General features: G+C 52.2%; 1 protein-coding gene across 11 annotated transcripts; it reads right to left on the bottom strand.

The window, feature by feature from the left end:
- Positions 1 to 304: 304 nt before the first annotated feature.
- Positions 305 to 16,106, bottom strand: TAL1 (TAL bHLH transcription factor 1, erythroid differentiation factor). Of its 11 annotated transcripts, none has more exons than XR_010660194.1 (5): positions 13,406 to 16,106; positions 9,466 to 9,903; positions 8,053 to 8,147; positions 1,148 to 3,867; positions 305 to 716 (listed from the first exon to the last, which is right to left on the bottom strand). XR_010660194.1 is itself a non-coding variant. In XM_065913447.1 (5 exons), the coding sequence occupies exons 3-5, from the start codon at positions 9,900 to 9,902 to the stop codon at positions 3,413 to 3,415; spliced, it is 987 nt and encodes a 328-aa protein (XP_065769519.1). In that variant the 5' UTR covers position 9,903; positions 13,406 to 13,566; positions 15,282 to 16,106; the 3' UTR covers positions 305 to 3,412. The 11 variants fall into 11 exon arrangements, 5 of the variants coding, with proteins under 5 accessions (XP_065769519.1, XP_065769512.1, XP_065769511.1 ...); XR_010660191.1 differs by having other exon boundaries at positions 305 to 1,302; positions 1,806 to 3,867; XR_010660192.1 differs by having other exon boundaries at positions 305 to 2,022; positions 3,196 to 3,867.
- Between the last annotated feature and the right edge of the window lie 6,539 nt (positions 16,107 to 22,645).

Raw genomic sequence — 22,645 nt, 5'->3', positions numbered from 1 at the left:
CAGCCCCAGCCACGCAGCTGAACCCAACACACCGAGGGGACTCTCCACCCCAAGGCCTGGTGCCCAAAGCATAGGTACACAGCGCTGGGAAGAGCACCCCCCCCTCCATGGGGCGTGGCAGAGGGAAAAGATCAGAAACCCTAAGTGGGGAGCCCCAGGATAGAAGGTGGGATCGCACCCTGGGAGGACAGCTGAGTCCTGGAACCTTCATTTCAAGCGAGACAGCTTCGTGCCACGGCTTTCCTTTAACATCCCAATTCTCATCCTGGGGATGCAACACGCAAGCATGGAGTCCAGACCCCTCTGTAAAACTTTTATTTAGAAATCTTCCCAATATATCCTTATATATATACACACATCATCACCACATGGGTTTTGTCGCTAAGAGTCACAGGCCCACAGTGTTGGCCTCTGGGCTGTACAAAGGTCAAGGTACCTGGAGCGGTTACTCCTCTTCTGCAGAAAAATGCAGAGACCAACGCCACGCATCACGTACAGTACAACATTGACGGAAAGTGCTGGGCCCGCCCACAGGAACGATGCGCTATGTACACTGGCCGGGGCAAGCCTTCGGTGGGGGGCCACGTACCATTGAAATCACAAGTACGACGAGACCACCCCCAAAGGCTGAGACAGTCGTGGGCTGACTACAGATGCTGTGCCCTTTGCTCTGCTTTCAGAAAAGGATAAAGGTTGTACCATCTTGTCGTTTGCCACTACAAATAAAAGAATATGAATTTTTCTTAAAAGACATGATTCCCTCCAGTCATTTAAAATCATCTTTGTCCTCCTCATGTTTTTTACAATTTTTCCCTCTTTGATACTGGACAGGTATTATTCTTGGATGGAGAATATTCATGGGTGAAGAGGAGGCAGAGGAAGGGTATGGTGGGGGGGGAGTGCTGGAAATGAAAGCAAAAATGATGGATCTTCTCTGGTTCTTAACAAAGTCACAAAGCTTTGCCTACCCCTCCCTAGGCCTGTCTTATACTACATTTTGCACATTCTGCCCACAATCCAATATTTCCCTTCTAGACTCCCTTCTATGCCTTGCTTTGGAATGAGACTGAAATGAGGTCAATCTGGAAAGATGAGGATAATCTAGAAAATCCTTAAGTGGGCTAAAGTGGTTTAGAAGCTAAATTACCCAAATGCTGCACAGAGGGGCAGACTGGCCCACTGTCTAGGTCCTGGACTCCAGGTGAGAAATCCCACAGCAGGAATGATACTGAGAGCAACAGTGTTCCTTATGGTCTCAAAATGCTTCTATTTCCATGATTCCATTCAGTCCATACCACAGCCCTAGGAGACAGGCCAAGCCAGGGTATGAGAAAGACATGCAGAGAGAGCTTTACCAGATCACACTGCAAGTCTGAGAGAAGAGAGAGCCAGAAGCTCAAGCTCCTGTTAGAATGTATAATCCATGTCCTAAAACCCATCCATGATGCTCACTGTGGCCACTTTTCACTCCCAGGTCAAATTAATCCACTGGAAGCAGACACAGCCTCAAGACCTAGAATAGGTGTTGCGTCTTTGGACAGATGGGATTCCTACAGGAACTTCCAAGTATCAGAAAAGAACCCATCCAAATGTTTGTCAAAATATCATGGGGGGGGGGGTGCTGAAATGGGACAGAGAGTGCTACAAGGGTTAACCATGCGGCTTCCATTCCCACGAACTGGACCTCACAACTTAAAAGGAAGAGGGGGGAGGGCAGGGATCATCCCCGTGTGCACATGACTGTTCCCGAGGCCCTGCCACAGTGAGGGCAGACCACCAAACTGGAGCCCACAAGGCGTGCAGACCTTTCCCGACAGCTGCGGTGACGGTTCTCCCACATCGCTATGGACAGGGCAAAGCCAGAGCACCAGAGCCGGCCGGGGTGACTTGAGAACACAATCACAGGTATGCAGCTTGCTCCATGGGCCTGGGATATGGGTCACAGGCAGGCCTCGCCTGAAGAAAATCACATCCCACCATCTGGATTGACACAGGAGATCAATGAGGGGGCAGAGGTCCACTCTACAAAAGGATTCTCCACGTTACCAAGGGACTTGCAGTAGAATTTCTTTAAAAGATGAAGGATAAGGATTTGATTTACAAAAATGTCACATACAACTTTTGGCGGGGAGCACTCCTCATGCGTTACGCCAGCCTCCCATACACACTCGTGATACCTGAAATTTGCAGACTCAGGGATGTTGAAGGTTCTGCTAAGTGAAAGTGAATGTGCGTGGGTCTCAACTGGTCTCTCACTGGGCTCCCCAGGGCCTACAGGTGGGGCTGGATCCTGGGTCATATCAAGACCCTGAGGTCCCAAAATAACTGAAGTCAAGCAAAATCCCAAATACCAGCAATTCACAGGACAGAATTTGTCATCAATTCGGTTTCAGAACACAGACCAGACCATTAGCCAACAGATATCCTGCAACAGGGAGGCCCCTCTGCACAGCCAGAACACCAGAAGGGGCTGCATATCTCCTCTCAGGACCAGCACAGACCCCAGCAGCACACTGGCATCTGTGCCCCCCACAAACAGCAACGTGTCACTGGGAATACAGGAAGGTAGCTCTGAGACACAGTCATGATTTGAAGCCCACGTGCCCCAAACAGCTTTTGCTCAATTTCACTATCATTTCTCCTTTGTCTGCCTTCAAACGAAACCCACAGGGCACACTCACAGCCGCAGCCTCGGTCCCCACAGCCACAAGCAGGAGGAAGGCAAATCTCAGTGGGAAGAAAGCAGAGCTTCGATCCCCAGGGCAAGAAGTAAGGGCTACTGGGTTTTCTGACCCGCTGGCCCAACTAAGTGAGAGCAGGCTGTCCACTGGCCATCTTCTTCAGCCAGGCCCTGAAGAAGGCACCTCAGGACTTGTAACTCTCTGCATCAGCTGGCAAGCTGGATGGACCAACGTGGGCCTGGGTGAAGATGAGGCTCAAGAAATGGGCAGCTATTGGGTACCTATATATTCGGACAGTGTGGCCACAAAAGCCACCCCAGCCAGCTTGGGAGGGGCTAAAGGCAAGGCACAGGCTGCCAGACGCCTCTGGAGAGAGCTGACAAGCCCAGGTCTCAGCGAAGACAGGGCTCCCGTGCTCTAGGCCAAAAGCAATGACCCTTGACCCTCTTACTTGAAAAGTCTTAGGGATTTGGAAAAAGGGGAAGACTGTGCCGTCTTCATAAAAAGTACCTACCACTTTGCTCCATTTTACTGGTCTCCTACTGAGGCAGGAAACAGGAAAACCAGCCCCGGAGGCAGCTGGGACTCCCCAAAGTTCAGACATCAAGGAAAGCTCATCGAGTCTATGTTCTGCTTCAGAGCTGCCCAAAACTCACCCCACCTGCCCTAAAGTCCATGATCCCAGCAGCCTAAGGGCACCCGCCTGGCTGGTCTGGCGTACCCCAGACCCATCACCGGGGGCCGGCTCCATCCGCAGCGGGCAGCATGGCAGGATGGAGACTGCGGGCTGTGTGTTTGGGCGCTGGCTCTTCTGTGTAGCTGTCCGGGCTGGCTGCCCCATCCAGGGAGCTGCCACAGCTGGAGTTCGGGGAGAGCACGTCCTGCAGGAGATCCTCGGGAGGCGCGCTGCCCCCTCCCCCCCCACCCCCTCCGCCAGCCCCCACTACAGGGTCTTTGCCAGGCTTGGCCCGCTGGGTGCCTTCCTCCTCCTGGTCATTGAGCAGCTTGGCCAGGAAGTTGATGTACTTCATGGCCAGGCGGAGGATCTCATTCTTGCTGAGCTTCTTGTCTGGGGGATGCGTGGGGATCAGCTTGCGGAGCTCAGCGAAGGCCCCGTTCACATTCTGCTGCCGCCATCGCTCCCGGCTATTGGTGAAGATGCGCCGCACGACTTTAGTGTGGGGACCTGGGGGCAGGAGGACAGGTTAGGAGAGTGGGTTGGAGATCCCCCAGGGCATAATCTCCTGTGGGGAAGAAGAGAAACCACCCATCCGAAAGCTTGAGAAACCTTGGGAAACCTAGAATGCCTTCTCTCCTTTTGCTCAGAAAACTCTTATTCATCCTTCAAAACCCTCAGCTGTCTTCTCTCTGGGAATTTTCCCTAACCCCTCAGACAAGTCTAACCAACCACCATGGCCCTATAATCCCGAATCTCCACCACCTTTGATCATGACTGTATGTTTCCAAGCTTGTTTTCCTCTGTGAGCTGTGAGACATTTCAGGACAGGAACTTTTCATCACTAATTCATTCATTCATTCACTGGTGCTGAAAGGCCATATAGCAGTAGTCAGATAAACTCTAGAGCCAGACTTTCTGGGTTCAATTTCTAACTATTACTCCCTAGACCGTAACTATGGGCAAATAACCTAAACTGTGCCTTAACTTCATCATCTCCAAAATGGACAGAGTACTAGTGAACCAAGTTATAAGATTGTCATGTGGATCTAACAACTAACACAGGCAAAGTACTTAAGACAATACTTGCCTCTGATTAAACCTTCACTATATGTTAGTTTTATCCACTCATCAGTTATTTACGGACAACCAGGCACTATGCGTCAAAACTCAACATTCAGAAAACTAAGCTCATGGCATATGGCCCCATCACTTCATGGCAAATAGATGGGGAAACAATGGAAACAGTGACAGACTTTATTTTTGGAGGCTTAAAAATCACTGCAGATGCTGACTGCAGCCATGAAATTAAAAAGCAGAGACATTACTTTGCCAACAAAGGTCCATCTAGTCAAAGCTACGGTTTTTCCAGTAGTCATGTATGGATGTGAGAGTTGGACCATGAAGAAAGCTGAGTGCCAAAGAATTGATGTTTTTGAACAGTGGTGTTGGTGAAGACTCTTGAGAGCCCCTTGGACAGCAAGGAGATCAAACCAGTCAATCCTAAAGGAAATCAGTCCTGAATATACTGGAAGAACTGATGCTGAAGCTGAAGTTCCAATACTTTAGCCACCTGAGTTGAAGAGCTGACTCACTGGAAAAGACCCTGATGCTGGGAAAGAGTGAAGGCAGGAGGAGAAGGGGACGACAGAGGATGAGATGGTTGGATGGCATCACCGACTCAACGGACATGAGTTTGAGTAAACTCTAGGAGTTGGTGATGGACAGGGAAGCCTGGTGTGCTGCAGTCCATAGGGTTACAAAGAGTCAAACACGACTGAGCAACTGAACTGACCTGAGGCACTGTGCAAGGCATTAAGAAATAAAGGTGAAGAGGACAGAGTCCCTGCCCTCCTGGAGCTCACGTGTTAATGAGGATGACAGATAATAAACAAGCAGCAAACAAATAACAGACAGGAAGCTGAATGTAAATGAAAAGATGGAAAGGAGCTGCATGTTTTAGCTGAGGTGGCTGGGGATAGCCTTTTGGAAGAGGTGATGTCTGTAAGTGAAGTGAAAGTTGTTCAGTCGTGTCTGACTCTTTGTGGTTCGATGGACTATAGCCCACCAGGCTCCTCTGTGCATGGAATTCTTCAGGCAAGAATTCTGGAGTGGGTTGTCATTTCCTCCTCCAGGGGATCTTCCCAACCCAGGGAGGGAACCTGGGTCTCCTGCATTGCAGGCGGATTCTTTGGTATCTAAGCCATCCTGTAAGGAAAGAACTTAAAGTCAAAGAAGAGTCAGCCAGACACAGGAAGGGAAGTTGGAAGGGCATGTGCAAAGGCCCTGAGCTAGAAAACAGTGGGAGCCAGCCTGGCTAGATTAGTGTGGGTGAGATCAGAATAGGCTAGGTCCAGATTCCACAGAGCCCTGCAGTAAGATACAGGGATTTTATTCTAAGGGTGCAGAAAAACACAGAATAAGAGCTTAGTAAATATTTGCAGACTAACTGATCATGCTGACAGGTGGAGAATGGAGGAGAAAGCAGTGGGGAAATGACTTCACTGTGGGCTCTCCCCCTTCCAGGATAGGAGTGGAGAGACAGCCCTGCCCAGGCTTGATCTGAGGCTCTGGGCAGCGTTTGAAGGCTGCCTCCGTCTCCCACATCTACATCGCACTGAATACACACTGGACCGGTATTCACTAGCGCTCGTGTACTAAGACTTGCAGAGCAGGTGCAGACACCAGGGTGCATATATCGAGCACCTATGGTATACAAAGTACTGCACTAAATGTCCTAGCCTAACCAGCGATTCCCAAATCCAAGAATGGCAGAGGAGGGCCCCAATAGCTCCCAGGTCCCAGAGCTGAGACAGCTACTTCCCTCCCAAACACTGAGTCACAGAGCTAGCTCCTGGCAGTCCTCAGGATGCCCTGTGCCCTCAAGGAACTGCCAGTCCTGGGATAGTTGTTTGCCCTCCTCTGATGACCCTGGAACCAGACCTCAGACATGAAAAGTTGGGTAGGAGAAAAGACATCACCTAAGATCCATTACTCATTTCACAGCTAGGCAGACTGCGGCCAGAACGGAGGCAGACCATGCCCCTGCAAACGGACTCATCAGTGCCAACACTTTCTGCTTGATCACCTCTCTCCTACAATCACACACACACACATGCACACACACCATGTGCCCAATCACTCATCTCTGCCCGTAGTGCCTTAGAAGTTTGTCTTTCCAAACCCCAGCATGCCCCCATCCAGCTGAAAGTGTTAGTCACTCTTTTGTGACCCCATGGACTATAGACTGCCAGGCTCCTCTGTCCGTGGGATTCTCCAGGCAAGAATACTGGAGTGAGTTGCTATTTCCTTCTCCAGGGGAACTTCCTGACCCAGGGATCAAACATACATCTCTTATGTCTCCTGCAATGGCAGGCGCGTTCTTTACCACAAGCACCACCCAAGCTGACTCTTCACCAAAGGTCAGATCCAGGCTGGGAAAAACACAACACTCTTGCTGGACAATCCTACCCTGGCCTCCAGGCCAGACAGAGGGGAGTCCCTCAGCTATGCCATCAGGCCTGGTCCCTGCCCCGTGGCTGAAAAGGTGGGGAGAGGAGCGTTATGGCTGCTGTCACAGCTAGAGCTACACAGACTCCAGAGGCAGCACCTATCCCAAGCCAGGTCCTAAAAGCACTTTACCCCACTAGTTCCTCAACAACCTGTGAGGAAGCTTTTATTCTCCTTACTTTACAAATGCGAAAACCAAGACCCAGAAAAGTTCAGCAACAGGAAACCACATCAAGTCCTGACTTTAGACCTATGTTATTAACAGCTCCACTTTTATGGACTCCTTTTGGGTAAGTCTCTGATTTCAAAATCCTGCGGACATATCTTGCACCCTAACCCTTCACCTCCATCCTCTCAGGTCTTTCTCAGAGAACCACCCACCTCTCCACAGCTTCCTCTCGCCTGAGTCTATCCCTTGCTCCATGTCCTCTGTCTCATTCTCTCTGGGCACAGAGTAGGTGCTTGGTAAACCCTGGGCATCCAGAGTGCACTGGGAACTCCAGAAAGTCCTTGGGCTTTGAAGAGCCTGCTTTCCTGCCCCCTGGCGCTGGGCCCCCTCTACTACATCTGGTCAACCCTGGGAGGAGGGAGGGGGTCCTTCAAATGTCCCCCTCCTCCTCAGGTTGTTCACGTTAAAAGTGCTGAAGCCCCTGGGATGGGGAAGGGAGGGAGTAGGGTAGAATCCACAGTGTCAGGAAGGGAACAGGGACAAGACAGCCCCACTTTGCAGGGACCTGGGACAAGACCTTTAAAGGTACAATTCCAGGCAAGGAGACTCCAGACTCCAAAGAGGACTTGGGAGATGGTGCAGATAATCCCCAGAGGTCGGTGCTTAGACCTCAGGGGCACCATGTGTTTCTGCCCTCCCCAGGAATCCTTGCCAAGTGTAGGAATGGAGCCAGAGTGGAGACAGCAACTAACAGTGGAGGTTTGGGCTAAGCACCACAATGTGTCCCTCACTCCCATGTCCTCTCTTGCCAGGACTGAGTGTGGCAACCCCCAGCTCCACCCGTGACCTCCCCTAGTCCCAGGTCAACAGGGCAAGGACTTTGACAGTTAGGGGCTCCAAGATAGCTCACTCATCTCTGTGAGACACCTAGGATGTAGTCCCTGGTGGTCCCGCCTTCAGGGGCTTGAACAGCTTGAGGGAATGAGTACACAAGTTGGGGGTGGGAGTAAACTCACCATCAGTAATCTCCATCTCGTAAGGGGAGGGTCTCCTCTTCACTCGGTTGTTGGTGGCGAACATAGGGAAAGCATCTGGCTCCCCAAAGAAGCCACTGGAAGAGGGAGCAGGCAGATCACAAGATCACAGACCCTCCCCACCTGTTCTTGAGCCCCCCAACCCCTGGAAAAACAAGGGCAGCCCTGGTCCCTTCGCAAAGGGCAGCCCTGGTCCCTTCGCACTAGCATTGGGGCTAGAAGGAACATAAAACACACATACACACACACACACATACACACACACACACACCCCTCACCCAGCCTTTCTCTGTGGTTAGACAAGCAGCGGGAGGGGGGCCACATACCTGCACACCGTGAACACACACACACACAGTCAATGGCGAACACAGGTAGCAAACACAGAAATGAACACACATCTTGCACAGACATATTCCCCTCCCACATACAAGCTCACAATCCATAGACACCTCTGCTCCCAAACAGGTGCTCACAAAAGCAGACGGCCTTCACAGCTGGGAGTGTGCAATTCCTACATCTTATAACAGGACCCTGTTCCCTACCCTCAGCCTCACCCTACCTTCACCCCAGCCCTATGGGGCCCATGGACAGACAACAGACAGGAAACCCTGACTCAGTACTGCTGACATGCTCCCCCATCACCCACTCCAGTGGATTCTCCCTAGCTTCTTCCTCCAGTATCCGGCAGACTCCCCACTGCCCCACACTGTTTCTCCCTGCCTCATCTTCCTGTCTCCACCCCAACCCTGCCTCCTGCTCTCCACTACCTCAGTGGTCCCACTAGGGAAATGGACACCTTCGCACAAAAGGGAGCACAGGTCCAGGCCAGAGATCGCAGCTAGGAGAGGAGGAGCTCAGGAGAAGAGGGGTGCTCCATTCCCCAGGTGGGAGATTCGGAGGAGGGAGCCCTCTCCAATCACTCTCAGATGCACTTCTCTCACCTGTCCACCGAGGGTTGCAGAATCCAGAAGAATTTCACACCGGAGCGCACTGAGACACACTCTTGCCTGGTACTCACACTCACAAGACTCCTCCAGTCCACCCCGCCACCACCACCACGCAGCACCCCGCACTTCTGCTCACACCCAGCCGCATGCCTGCACTCCCCCTCAGCTTCTGCGCTCCCTGCAGCCATAAGCCATCCGCACACTGCCCCCTGCGTGCACACCCACGCGCACACACACACACAAACACATTTGCAGAGGGCTCCTTCCTCACTTGTACGGGGTCTCCAGTCTAGGCTTTTCCGTCTCCGGGTGTAAACCCCCTCTCCCCCTCTCTCCGCGAGCTCAGCCACTCAGCCCGGCCGGGAGAGGATGGCCGGCTCCCCACGTGCGGAAGGGGAGTCCCAGGGCCTGCACCGCCTGCCCACCCGCCCCTCCCGCCGGCCCTGACCTGCCGAGCGAGGCCAACGGCTGGCTGAGGCTGTAGAGCAGCGCGCGGCCGGGGGCGGCGGGGGCCGCCAGCGCGGGCGGGCTCAGCTGCACCATGCGGCCGTCGCCGGGCAGTTCCGCGGGGGCCGAGGCGGGCGCGGGCCCGGGCGGTCTGCACAGCTCGGTGGTGGGCACCCGATGGCGCGCTTCGGCCGCCGCAGCCTCGCGGCCCTTTAAGTCCCGCGCGGCGCCGCCCCCACCGGCGGGGCCGCCCCCCGGGCCGACGCCGCGCGTGCCCAGCTCGATGACCGGGGGCTCCGCCGGGGCTGTGCGGCTCGTCTCCTTGGCGACGCCGTTCAGCAGGACCAGGTGCGGGGGGGCCATGCGGGCCTCGGCCGCGTCCCGTCCCTCTAGCGGGGGGTCACTGTGTGCCGCCTCGCTCGGCGGCTGCTCCGTCATCCTGCGAGTAGACAGACAGACAGACAAGCGGACGCCCGCTCAGACCACGGCCACCGACCCACCCACGCTGGGGGGCGGGGTGGGGCGGGGGGGAGAGCTGAGGGAGGGGGTGAAGAGCGGAGGGAAACCCACGCACTGAGACGTGAGAAGACGCGGACTAACAGCGCCACGTGGACACACACGAGCCCGGAGTGCTGGGGCCGGAGAGAAAGGGGGGTCTCGGGTTTGGGAGAAGAGAGGAGGATGCCTGGGCGACAGAGACGACGGCCAAAGGGACAGGGGTGGATAATAACCACAGAGACACTGGAAGAAAAGGAATACAAATACAGCCAGCACAAGAAAAACAGTTGGGGGGGTGGGAGGGAAGGAGGAAGGAAATGCAGAAAGAGGCGAGAAAGAAATATCACCCGTGCCCCTTCTCGGGCCGCACGGGAAGAGGAGGGAACAAATCCCCGACCGACGGTGCTCTTCCCGCCCCCCTTTTGGTTTTGGCGGGGAACCTGTCGCGCGGAGGTGGGGTGCTTTTTGAAATCCCTCTCTCCTTTCAACAGTACGTGCCCCCAGCCTACCGCCACATACATACACCTGGAAATCTGGTGGGGGTGGGGGAGCGATCAGAGCTGGCAGAGAATTATCCGGAGGAACTCAGCTCTCCCTTTCAACACACATTCACCCCGCTGCGGGGGTGTCGGTCCACACCCAACAAATCCACCTGTGTTCTGTGGAGCCGCTGGAAAACCCAGTGACTCTTTACTCCCACCTGGACTAGAGATGGGCCATCAGGGAGGGAAGATGATGATCCCGGCCCTACCTCTCTGCACACTGTACTTCCTTCTGCTCAGCTGGACTCAGAAGTGAGGTGGGGTCTAGAAGGGAGGCCTGGCTGAGGCGGTGTGGAGCCCGGACATTCGAAGGGTAGTGTTCTTAAGGCCACTGGGCTCTGGGCTACCATCCACGAATGTGAGGAAGGGGTGTAATGATAGCTGAGGAACTCCTCCAGCACTCACCCATCTCCCTTTCCCACTTCAGTGCTGTCTTCTGGAGAACAGGAGGAATACCTCATATATGCATTTAAAAGCACTGTGCAAATGCTCAAGTAAACATTATTATAGACTGAGAGACTGGGCCCAAGAAAGGGGACTGCCTTGCCCAAGGTCACACAGAGTGGGACTAGAACTCCAGTCTCTGTCTTTGCAATCCTCCCATGCATGCATGCATGCTAAGTCGCTTATCCTTGCGTACACATATATCCATATATCCCGTATATCCCCCATATACCCCATATATATCCCTCCCATATATCCCCCCATCTCCAACCAAGGACATTGTTCTCCTCCTCAACCATACTCCAGGGTGACTGCAGGCAGGGTGACTCCCCACTTCCACTCTCTTCCATAACATGCCACAACCACCACCAACCCCCCCAAAAAAAATGGAAACAGAAAAACTATGAGACTCTGGGTCCAGAGTGTGAAAATGCTTGTCACTTTTAATAAAACAACAAAAACATAATCAACTCAACAGGCTTTGTAAGATGTTCAAAATAAAGTTTCTGCTATCGGAATTATATACTTGGGGTATTTTATAACAGAAAACAAATACTCAAAAATCCAACTCAGCCCCAGGCAGAGAATTCATTCCTGGAAGCCATTTTGCCCCTGCACCACTCTGGACGAGTTGGCCTGGGAACCATCATCCCACCCCAGAAGAAAGACGGGAACTTCTGAAACCTCCAGAGCTCACTCAGCTTAGTTGCTACCAGACACACAGCTGATGAAGAATCACCATTCCAATTATCACCATGCCCTAAGTCTGCCAGCCCCATGGGCAGGACCCCGAAAGGACAAAATTCCCCTAGGCTTGGTATACCCTGGCTGCAAAGGCAGTAGGTCTGCAACACTTCATTGGAAACGAGTTCATGATTATGGTGGAAACAATAGGTCTATATCCACAGAATGGGACCGCCAAGACATTTCAGTCACTAGAAATGCACCAGAGGTATACCACTGGAGACTTCCTGGCTCCCCTCAACAGTGAAATGCATTAGAAATATACAGTCCTCTGGCAAAATATACAAGCCCCAAGAGGCTGGCTCCCTACCTTACTATCCCCAGGCACCGCTGTGCACCCAGTGACACGTGCTTCAGTCTCAGTTTTTAAATGAGTGACCAACAGTTCACTCTGCAATCGCCAAAATGAGCTCAAGCTCTCCTATGACACATTTATCCTTCTGATTAATTTTGAGGCTCTGAGCAGGATCAGATCTCAGAGGGGTGGGGGTGGTGGGAGCACAGTATTTCAGATGAGCTGACTCTGGCCCTGAATGTGCTCTCCAGATGCCTATAAACATCTGTATCTCTGAGACTCCCCATGAGAAACCTATAATTGGTCCCCTGCGCTTTGTGGCCAACCTCTCCCCGCCCCTCCTGGGACCTCAGGAAAACCCTGCTTGCTCTCTGCAACCAGGATCACCCAAGGCCAGGGATCTCGACTCTTGAGGAAGCCACCGGAGAATTCACTTTCAATGATCGGTGACTAAACCCGATCACTTGGCTTCGGTTAAGATTATCAAAACGAAAGCCTAGTGATTTTTACTTGTTTTTATTGGGGAAAATGAAGACGGGAAGTGAGAAGATTGCAAATTTTGAAATGAACAGCACTGGACTATTCGACCATTACAACTTCTCTTTGTGCGACCAAATCCCAGCTCCAAGCCCCCTACCTCGGCTCGTCTCCTGTTGCCAGGCAGGCAGCCGGATCATTTCCATTTGTATCTGAACAAGACCGGGGAACCTGAGAGCTCTAGGGGCAGACACCTGGCCTCTGGCAGTTCCCCATCCCCAGCAAGGAAAATTTTTTGTGTAAAAGCAGCCTCCGCCATGCCCTGGGCTAGAGCCACTGCCTTAGACTCGGCCTCCGGTCGGTCCCTCATACTGCATCCACACATATACACCCACATACACCCCCACCCCAGCATGACCCCCTGGGGGAGCCCCAAGCCTGCACACAAACCACAATCACCCCAGAACAGAACCACTTTCCCGCTGCTGCTGGTATGGAGGGGTCTTCGAAAGCAGCCCCACCCTAGGCCTGAGGCCCCTGCCTGGGCCCACCCAAGTCAGGACTGCATTAGCCAGGATGGCTGCGGCCTTCTTCCTGCCGGAGCCCCCCCCACCCCCCACGCAACCTGACCTATCCGATTACAGCCATCCCAAAGTTATGAGCCTTGTGAAACATCTACGGAACCATGGAGCGTTGGGGGGACTACAGTCCAACTAACTGTTCTTACCCGGGAAAGGGCCCTGCTGGAAGCCACAGTAGCAAAGGCCGCAGTCAGTGGCAGAGTCAGATCTCAGGATTCGCTCTGGGTTCATCCTCCTCTTCCCCTCCCCAATATGAAACCGGACTGTCCTCTGTCCTCAGCTTTCCCCACCTCAGGCCAGATCCCAAGGCCTTCCTGGTGACTGTTTCCATCAGCCCTGTCGTTCCCCCAAAAAACTCACCTGGGGCATATTTAGAGAGACGGGCCCCTCTGAATAGGATCTCCACTCCTCCGGCCAGAGAGGGGTGGGGGTCGAGGTCCAGGTTGTGAACAGGGGGTCTTTGCTCTCCCCCTCTCTCACCGAGAGCCTGGCAGTTAGGCCGCGGTGTGGTCCTGGGCGGTCTGCCGCGCCCAAAGCGAGTTTCCAGGAAAGATGGGGGTGGAGAGAAAGGGAGGGCAAGAGGGAGGGAGAGAGAGAAATGGGGGTCAATGGCTGGGTATTACCTCATGTCCTCCTCAACCAGCCCTGGGGATCGCCAGCAGCTTTCCACCCCCGACCTGCAGGTGTTTGAAGACTCCCCCGCACCCCCAGAAAAAAGAACCCTACACTTGACCAATCAGAAATAACTATAGAGTCCAACAACAACAGCTCGCCGGCAGACTGCCCTGAACATTATCGGACCCTCCAACCGGGACGTCTGGTTCAGTGTGGCCCGTTTGTTTTCTAAGCACTGACTATCTATAGCACTGACTGTCTATAGCAGTTGGCTCTGGAACCGAAGTCAGGCGGGTCAGAGCTGCGGCCACAACACCGGAGTCGTCCGCAGCCTGGCTTGGGTGGGTAGGGGGACGTGTGTACCAAAAGGGGGATCCAGTCTTTAGACCGTGGTCGGTGGGACAGAACCTCTGAGAAGCCCCATTCTCTCTCTGACTCTCACCGCCCCACCTCCAACCTAAACCGAAACCAGAACCCAATTCCAAAGACTACTTTCCCGAAGGGATACAACACAGTCTGAACCGCAGAGATCGGAGAGAATAGGGGGAAGGGGGGTAGAGAATCTGATGTATCCAGGTCCCCCCTTTTTTTCTTCCTACCGTTAAGGGAAACAAACAAACAAACAACAAGGATTAGGAAGGGGAAAATAAAGAAAGCAATCAAAAAAAAAAAAAAAGAAAAGAGAAGAGAAGGAAGGTCCTCGCCTCTCCCTGCAACCATCCCTACACAAGATTTTCTATTCTTTCATACTCAGATCGGCAGAATAAAAGAGAATTCTAGTAATTCTTTGCAGCAATAAACAAGGAAAGGAGGGAGGGTAAAAATAAATTCAATATTGCTTCCCAGGATGTAGTGGCAGGGAAATTTAGTTCGCCTTTTCTTTTCTTTTATTCCCCCCTCCCTCTGGAAGGTTTTGTTTAATTTGTTTTGCTCCATCGTTCAGTTTACGGCCACACATCGAAGTCTTGGATTAATAGATAAGGCCACCTCTTTTTTTGCCCTGGCTTTGGTGAAAATACAGTAATAATTGTTTCCCCGCAGTTTCAATCTAATGCAGGAGATTTTCTTTCTCCTCTTCTAATTCAAAAGGGGGGAAGGGTGAGAACAAGGGGAAATCCAGTTGTGCCCCGGTGTCTTAGGTCGAGGTTAATTTTTGCTTTAGGATGGAGTCTCTGTGCTCCTCCCTCTCTCCATTTCTCTCGTAGTCACAAACCCAGCAACTTAAAAAACAGAGCGCTGGTGGGAGGAAACCCCCGCTGCTTTGTTAACACTCCAAAAAAGCTAAAAGGGACTAGTCGCTCCTACATGATTATTTTAATTAAAAATGATGGTGATGACGATGACTGTGATGGTGATGATGACATTAGCAACCACAACCACTGGCAAAACAAAATCCTTTCTTTCGGAGCTAGGGCAGCACTGACCCCGTCCCTCCATGAAGCCCGGCCCTGGTCATCGATGTGACGGGGTACCTGACCCACGCGGGAATGTCGCTCACCCGGGGAAGGGGTGGGAAAATGTTCCTTGGAGATGATCCCGAAGTCCCCACCCGAGGCGCGAGGCCTGGAGAATGCGCCCATTGTCTTTTCCGGGCCTCTCCCGCAGACCCCGGCGGCCGTACCCGTGAAACTGACCAGAAATGGACGAAGCCTGAGTGCCGCGGAACCGAAGCTGGCGGCTACCGGCTTGAAGGCGCGGGCCTCCGCGAACGCTGCTCAGCTTCCAGCCTGGAAGAGGCTCCCACTCACTAACAAACCCCTCCAACACTGAGGCACAGACTGGCCTCCGGACAGAGCAGCCGATGATCCAGCTGCTCATCCAAGCCAACACTGGCTTCCGAATACATCATAAATTGGAATAAAATGTGAAATCCCTCACCCCGCCCCCATGCCGCCACCTCAACTTGCGCATCCATCTCTCGCTCGTTCGCCCTCCCCTCCACCCCCCAGCGATTTACAAATGCACTTCCAAAGGACACTAGCACACAGCCACGCAACCCGGGGTGGACAAGGCCACTCGCGGTCCAGCACCATAGAAGGGAAGCAAAGCAAGCACAGCCCAACATTGCCCCACAAGCCGACTCGGTCAGGCCCAGACATTGTCCAGCAGGACACAACGAAACCGATCAAAGGCAATCGCTCCTAGGCGCACGACCCCAGGTAGTCAGGATCACGCTCGTCCGACACAACGAGACCATCCAAACACAATCGCGAAGATCAAGCAACCCAACATACATGTCGAGAACGCAAACGAGCATAATTGTATATACAACGATGAAAACGTAGATGGGCCTCGGAGAATCCAAATCTATACACCGAACAGCACAAGCACCATCACACTTGGACACACAACCTGTCGCCTAGAAGACCACACTCAGAAGTCAACACAGCTCACACACGCACTCTCAACAATTCCACTGCATGCCCACAACCACCAAGAAGAAACGAAAACCAACCACCGCCTCGCGCATTTCTGTATATTGCGTAAGAAAAAAGGGAAGGAAGGAAGAGAGTCTCCGAGACGGGAGGGGCGGCGACGGCGGCGGCGAGCGCAAGGGCGTCCCTGGAAAATGCACCCCCATCGAAAGAAACCGAGGGAAAAGGAGCGAAACCTTGTTTTTGCGAGCGGGCAAAAAGGGAAGAAATTGACGGGAAATTCCGTGAGAGGCTGCAGATTGCCTTCCCCTAGAAAAAGGCCAGAATGCTCACGTTTTGCCGCTACTGGGGGACGCGTGTGGCCATTTTGAGGCCTGGTCCTTAGTGCCGAGCCCTCCCCTCCCCTCCCCCCGGCCCCGGCCCCGTTCCCCCGCCCGCCCGCGCCGCGCCGCTCCCGACTCCTCCACCGCCGCGCTCTAATCCCGCTCACGTTCTAGGCCTCGTTAGCATGGGCCAAGGCGCGCGGGGGCCGTGTGCGCCGCGGAGATAAGGCACTGCCGCGGGTCCGCTTGCCCCCGATAAGCTCTTCGGCCATTATGGGCCAAATGATTCATTTTAATTTGGCAATTTCACCGGAGGGGAGTGGGGACTGGTTGCACGGCTTTGGGACCGGCCCCGGAATGCGCCACGGAGAGAGCTGGGCGCTCTGTGTAGGACCCGGCGGGTGCAGCCTCATTACAGATCCCGAGGCCTCCGGGGAATCCCGGCTCCCCACAACCTCAGTCCTTCCTCCTTCCAGGCACATTTCTCCAACGACTCACATCCCAGCCAGACCACAGCACCCAAACGGTCACATCTAACCCTTCCTTCCCTGACATCCATTCATTCTAGTGTCCTAGATACCCGAATTTCAAGGGACAGTTCCTTTTAGCCCAGAAAGCTCCCCAGCTCCCACCCCTCCCACTCCCATCTCCCCTCAACCTTGTCTCTTTTCTGTTCTAAAATGGAGCCTGCTTGCCTGAATGTCTGGACTGAGGTCTCTCCAACGGGCTCTAGGGAGAAGAAACTGATGTCAACGAAGAGTTTAAAATATCCATTCTGTGGAGTTTCAGGCTGAAGCCAGAGCTCGGGAACATTTAACATTTTAATCTCACTACTGAAGCACTGTGGGCTTCCCTGGTGGTTCAGTTGGTAAAGAATCTGACTGTAATGCAGAAGACCCAGGTTCAATCCCTGGGTGGGAAGGATCCCCTGCAGGAGGAAATGGCAACCCACTCCAGTATTCTTGCCTGGAGAATTCCATGGACAGAGGAGCCTAGCGGGCTACAGTCCATGGGGTCGCAAAGAGTCAGACAGGACTGAGCGACTAACACACACTGAAGCACTGTACAAATACTAACTCACTTAGTTCTCACGAATTCTAAGAGGTTGATTCGATGATCTCGCCTAACATGAGGAAACTGAAGCACAGAGAGTAAAAGTAATTTCCCCAGTGTTGCAGATCTATTGAGCGGTGAAACCTGAGTTTGAAGCAAATTTGGCACTGGAATCCTCCAGAGCCCATCCAGAGCCTAAGCTTGGAGGACAGAACTGGGCTTCTGCAATGAGTTGAGCCCAGATCTGTCCTCCAAGCTTAGGCTCTGGGCTCAGCTCATTGCAGGAGTGCAGATCTGTACTGTGGCCTAGAAATTTGGGTTCTGTGAGAGGGTAGGCAGTGAAAAATATGGCTTAAAACTCAACATTCAAAAAAAAAGATCATGGCATCTGGTCCCATCAGTTCATGGCAAATGGGGAAAGAATGGAAACAGTTGACATGTTTTATTTTCTTGGGCTCCAAAATCACTGTGGATGGTGACTGCAGCCATGAAATTAAAGGATGCTTGCTCCTTGGAAGAAAAGCTGTGACACACCTAGACAGCATGTTAAAAAGCAGAGACATTACTTTGCTGACAAAGGTCTGTATAGTCAAAGCTATGATTTTTTCAATAGTCATGTGTGGAAGAGAGTTGGACTATAAAGAAAACTGAGTGCCAAAGAATTGATGCTTTTGAACTGTGGTGTTGGAGAAGACTCTTGAGAGTCCCGTGGACTGCAAGATCAAACCAGTCAATCCTAAAGGAAATCAACCCTGAATATTCATTGGAAGGACTGAGGCTGAAGCTGAAAACTCCAATCCTTTGGCCACCTGATGCGAAGAACTGACTCATTAGAAAATACCCTGATTCTGGGAAAGATTGAAAGCAAGTGGAGACAGGGAAAACAGAGGATGAGATGGTTGGATGGCATCACTGACATCTAGCTTGCTCATTCACAGAGTTTGAGCTTGAGCAAGCTCTGTGAGATAGTGAAGAACAGGAAAGCCTGGTATGCTGCACTCCATGAATTCACAGAGTAAAACAGGACTGAGTGACTGAAGCACAAGGCAGTGGGCTCAGCCTATGGAAGGTATATGGATTCATTGTTTTACTGTGGAAGCTGAAATACTACAAGTCATGTAGATCTGAACCTCAGCTTTCTCATCTGTAAAATGGGAGGATAACAACCCAGAGAACTGTTATGAGGATTATATAAGATGATCTTTAAAAGGTGGTGAGGGCAATAATTCATGGAACCTTGCCCAGGCTGACATCCTATGCACTTGCACATAGGAGTTCTGGTTGTCGTTATAGAGAAGAAAATTAGGTCATGAGGATGTGTGACTTTATCAAAGTTTTCAGTGACCTAGAGGAAAAGCCAATACCTAAACTCAGTTATCCAGTTCCCAGTCCGCAACTCTACCCATCAGGCCAGGCTTCTTTGTCCTTCTAGCATCTTGGTTTTGAGTTCCTTTTGGAGCCTGAGAATTCACGGAACAAGTCCCATTTGAAGAATGAGTCCAGAGTGTGTCCAAAGCCTTAGTTCAGCTCCTCCTTGGCTATTAGGTAACTCTCTGTGAAGATACAGTTAATTCACTGTAGCCTGTTCCCTCTGTTCCTCTTGTGCTCTCTGGTGGAAGTCAGGATACCATGTGGACATGGGTAACTTTACAGAATCCTATGGAAGAGAGGCTACTCATGTCCTGGGAGAAAGTCTAATTCCTGAACTTGCCACAAGGCCACCTCTGGCCCACCCACACCAACTGCTGGGTAAGGGACTCAGGGGAGAGGTCTCTGTGGTTTACTCAGCCCCATCTCCCCAGAGCTCTAGCCCCATTCACTGCTTCACCCATTGTTAGTTACCAAATTCTGCCCCTTTATTATTCTTCTCCTTCTTTTAAATATTTATTTACTTCACTGTACTAGGTGTTAGCTGTGGCATTGCAAGATCTAGTTCCCTGACCAGGGATTGAACTTGGAGCTTCCTGCATTGGGAGCAAGGAGTCTTAACCACTGGACCACCAGGGAAGTCCCTGCCCTTTTCTTCTTGAAGCCTCTCTGCAACGGGGCGGTGGGGGTTAGGGTGGTGGGCTTTCATCTCTCCCTTCTCTGGTTCCTGTTGCCTTTGCTTGGCTGCATCACTAAATAGAAAGGGTGGGATTCAAGTAATTCTGGATTCAAAGCCCAGCGCTACCACCCTTGGGCTGTGGCACCATTGGGCAAATCATTTCACATCTCTGAGCAACTGCGAAAAGGGAGAGCCCAGCCAGGGAATGCTTTCTGAGAATTGATGCATGGACTAAAATGGGAGAGTGGGCTGAGGGCTCGCTTAGAGGACTGAGCATTGAGAGCCTTCCAGGTAAACCAAGGGCTGGAGAAGAACTTGAGGTTCATAAAAGGAACAGAAAATAGTACAGTAATGGCTGGAGCAAGGCTGTTGACAATTCAAAGAATTGAGGAGGGGACCACTTTATTTATTTGGTTGGGTGTGGGAGCGTAATGTCCTATACAGGATCAGATTTGCATTTCTAGAAAGCTATTTGGCTGCAAGGTGGAGGAGTGTGAGAGAGCGGGAAGGATGTCGGCAGGTCAGTTCCAAAGACAATGCAGTGATCCAAGGAAGGGGGATTGGAGAGGGGGCTAGGGTGTTGCCAGGAAAATGGCAAAAGGCAGATGTAGACGATATGTATTTAAAACACAAATCAGGTTTGTAAGAATTGGGTTGGCAGGGTGAGGGGCAAGTAGAGATCCAGGAACCCTCTGGGTTTCTGGCTGTATTTGCCTCGATGGGAGTGTTACTCCTGGTGACGGAGACTTGGAAGCCAAAGGGAACGGGAAGGGATTCTGCATTTGGTTTTAAATGTCTCGAGTTTAGGTGCCTTGGAGGAACCTCCAGGCTGTTGGATTATTTTACAGGGCATTAAACGACCCCGCCGGGCACCCCAAGGGCTGTGAGCAAGGAACAGGGACAGGTACGGCTTTTGTCAGTCCGGCCGCGCGGTGAGGTGGTTTCCCCACCCGCCTCTATTCGCGAAGCTCTAGATTCTGACCGTCTGGCAGCCATCGCGACGCGGCCCCCAACCCCCCGCCTGGGGCTGGGGGCTCGTGACGTCCACACTCTCCCCCCTTCCCGGTTTCCGACGGTCGATGGAAAAACGGAAACTGCGCGCTGAACGGAGCGCCGCCCGAAATAGCATCTGGTGCCTGTCGGTCAGCGCGCTGTCCGAGTGTCCGGGAGCGAGTGACGCTACCCGCGGCCCCGCCAGGAAATGCCACCCCTCCTCCGCCCGCCCCAGGCAGGGGCCTCGCGCGGGCGGGCAGGAAACCCGGAGCTCCTGGGCTGGGGATGTCGAGGTGGAGGGGACGTGAGGACCCAGACTTGTGCGTCTGGGGTCTGGTCCCGGGAGAAACAGCCTGGAGTGAACAGCGAACCCGGCTTTGGGCCTGAGGGCGTCGTCGTCGCCACTCTCTGAGCTGTCCCCCACCCCCACCAAAGGCCGGGTGCTCCTCCAAACTTGAGGCTTTAAATTTTTGGGAAGTGTTTCTGCCTACCCCTGTCTTTGGGTACAAGGCAATCTCTGAGCTTTCTGCCCAGAGCTTGTTGCCTGGAGGGATGTGGTGTGTGTGTGTGTGCACTGTGGTGAGCAGCCAGTTTATTTTCAATATATGTACATGGTGGTACTATGTGTCAGGTGCTGGCCTTAGCACTCATAACTATTACTTCAGTTGCTCCTTAAAACAGCCCAGTGAGGTAGGGACTACCAGTACCTTCCAAGGGCAGCAGAGCAAGTTCAAGAGTAAGGCAGTCTTGAGTTCCTGCCCTGCTCCCTCACTGGTCAGCTGTCTGTTTCTAGGTAAATTACCTACTCTCTGAGTTTCACTTTCCTCTTCTGTGGGAGGGAGATGATAATTGTCTATACATCATACTGTTCTTCAGTTCAGTTCAGTTCAGTCGCTCAGTCGTGTCCGACTCTTTGTGACCCCATGGACTGCAGCATGCCAGGCCTCCCTGTCCATCACCAACTCCCAGAGTTTACCCAAACTCATGTCCATTGAGTCAGTGATGCCATCCAACCATCTCATCCTCTGTCACCCCCTTCTCCTCCTGCCTTTCATTCTTTCCCAGCATCAGGGTCTTTTCCAACGAGTCAGTTCTTCACACTGTTCTAAGGATTTTACTTTTAACAGTGAAAAATCCAAGTTGAGATGTCATTGTTCTCCTCTTTCACTTCCATATGACCATTGTCTCTGATTTGGTCCCCATTCCTTGCCCTGGACGAATCCTGGCCTCTGCCCCCCAGTAAGCACATCTGAGCCCAGAATTCCATGCTTGAGATATGGGGAGAGTCATCTCTGTGCTTCCAAACCCAGTGCTGCCATCAGAATGCAAATAGAAAAGGCCTCACTCACTCATTCAATTGTTCTCAAAGTGGACTATCACCACAATCTGGGGACTTGTTAGAAGAGCAAATTCTCAGGCCTACTCTCATGCCCACTAAAGTAGAAACTCTGAGAGTGAGGTCCAGAATTCTAACAGAATGTCCAGGTGATTTCTGATGAGTACCAAAATGTGAGGACCCTTGCTCTGGTTTATAAGCCTCATCTATCTCAATGACCAGTGTGAAAGAACTGAATGTATTAAGAATGCACGGTGTTTCCTGATGTTTTGAAGCCATTTCCCTTTCTGTGAACCCATGCTTCTTATGGAAGCATCCAGAAGACCAGAAGCACTCCCCAGAATTATAGAGCTGATAGTGCCTGAGTGGTTTCTGTCCTCACGAGGAGAGAATCCCACAGAACTCTGCTATCAGTGGTTTTGCTCCCAGAACTGTCAGAAAAGGACAGAAGAACAAGTGTGCAGCCACCAGCCCTCTAACCAGCAAACAGTTGTTGTTGGTCACCCAGACATGGCCCCAGCCTTCATGTAACATAAGTACTTATGAGTGGGACCCTTGGACAGATGAGGGGGATTTTATGTGTTGAGCACCTACTGTGTGTGCCTGTACTGCTCCTTGCTTCTGCTTTCCGTTTGTTACTTCATCTATCACAATAACCTTGTGTGACCCCAGCTTTAGAGATGAGGAAAACTTAGAGATGAGGCTCATCTTATCCAAGGTGATTCAGCTAGTCATGTCAGCTTGGACCCAACCTCCTTTCCATTCCTGCTGACTACAAGGAAATATTTGCTACATTGGGAGTACTACTTCAAAATCTTGTGATATGTCCTAGTTTAAATCCTTTGTGACACTAAAGAA

The sequence above is a fragment of the Muntiacus reevesi genome, chromosome 1, assembly GCF_963930625.1.
Source record: "Muntiacus reevesi chromosome 1, mMunRee1.1, whole genome shotgun sequence".
NCBI classification, from domain to species: Eukaryota; Metazoa; Chordata; class Mammalia; order Artiodactyla; family Cervidae; genus Muntiacus; species Muntiacus reevesi.
Note: the sequence above shows the minus strand (reverse complement) of the source record. Positions and strands in the feature narration are given on the sequence as shown.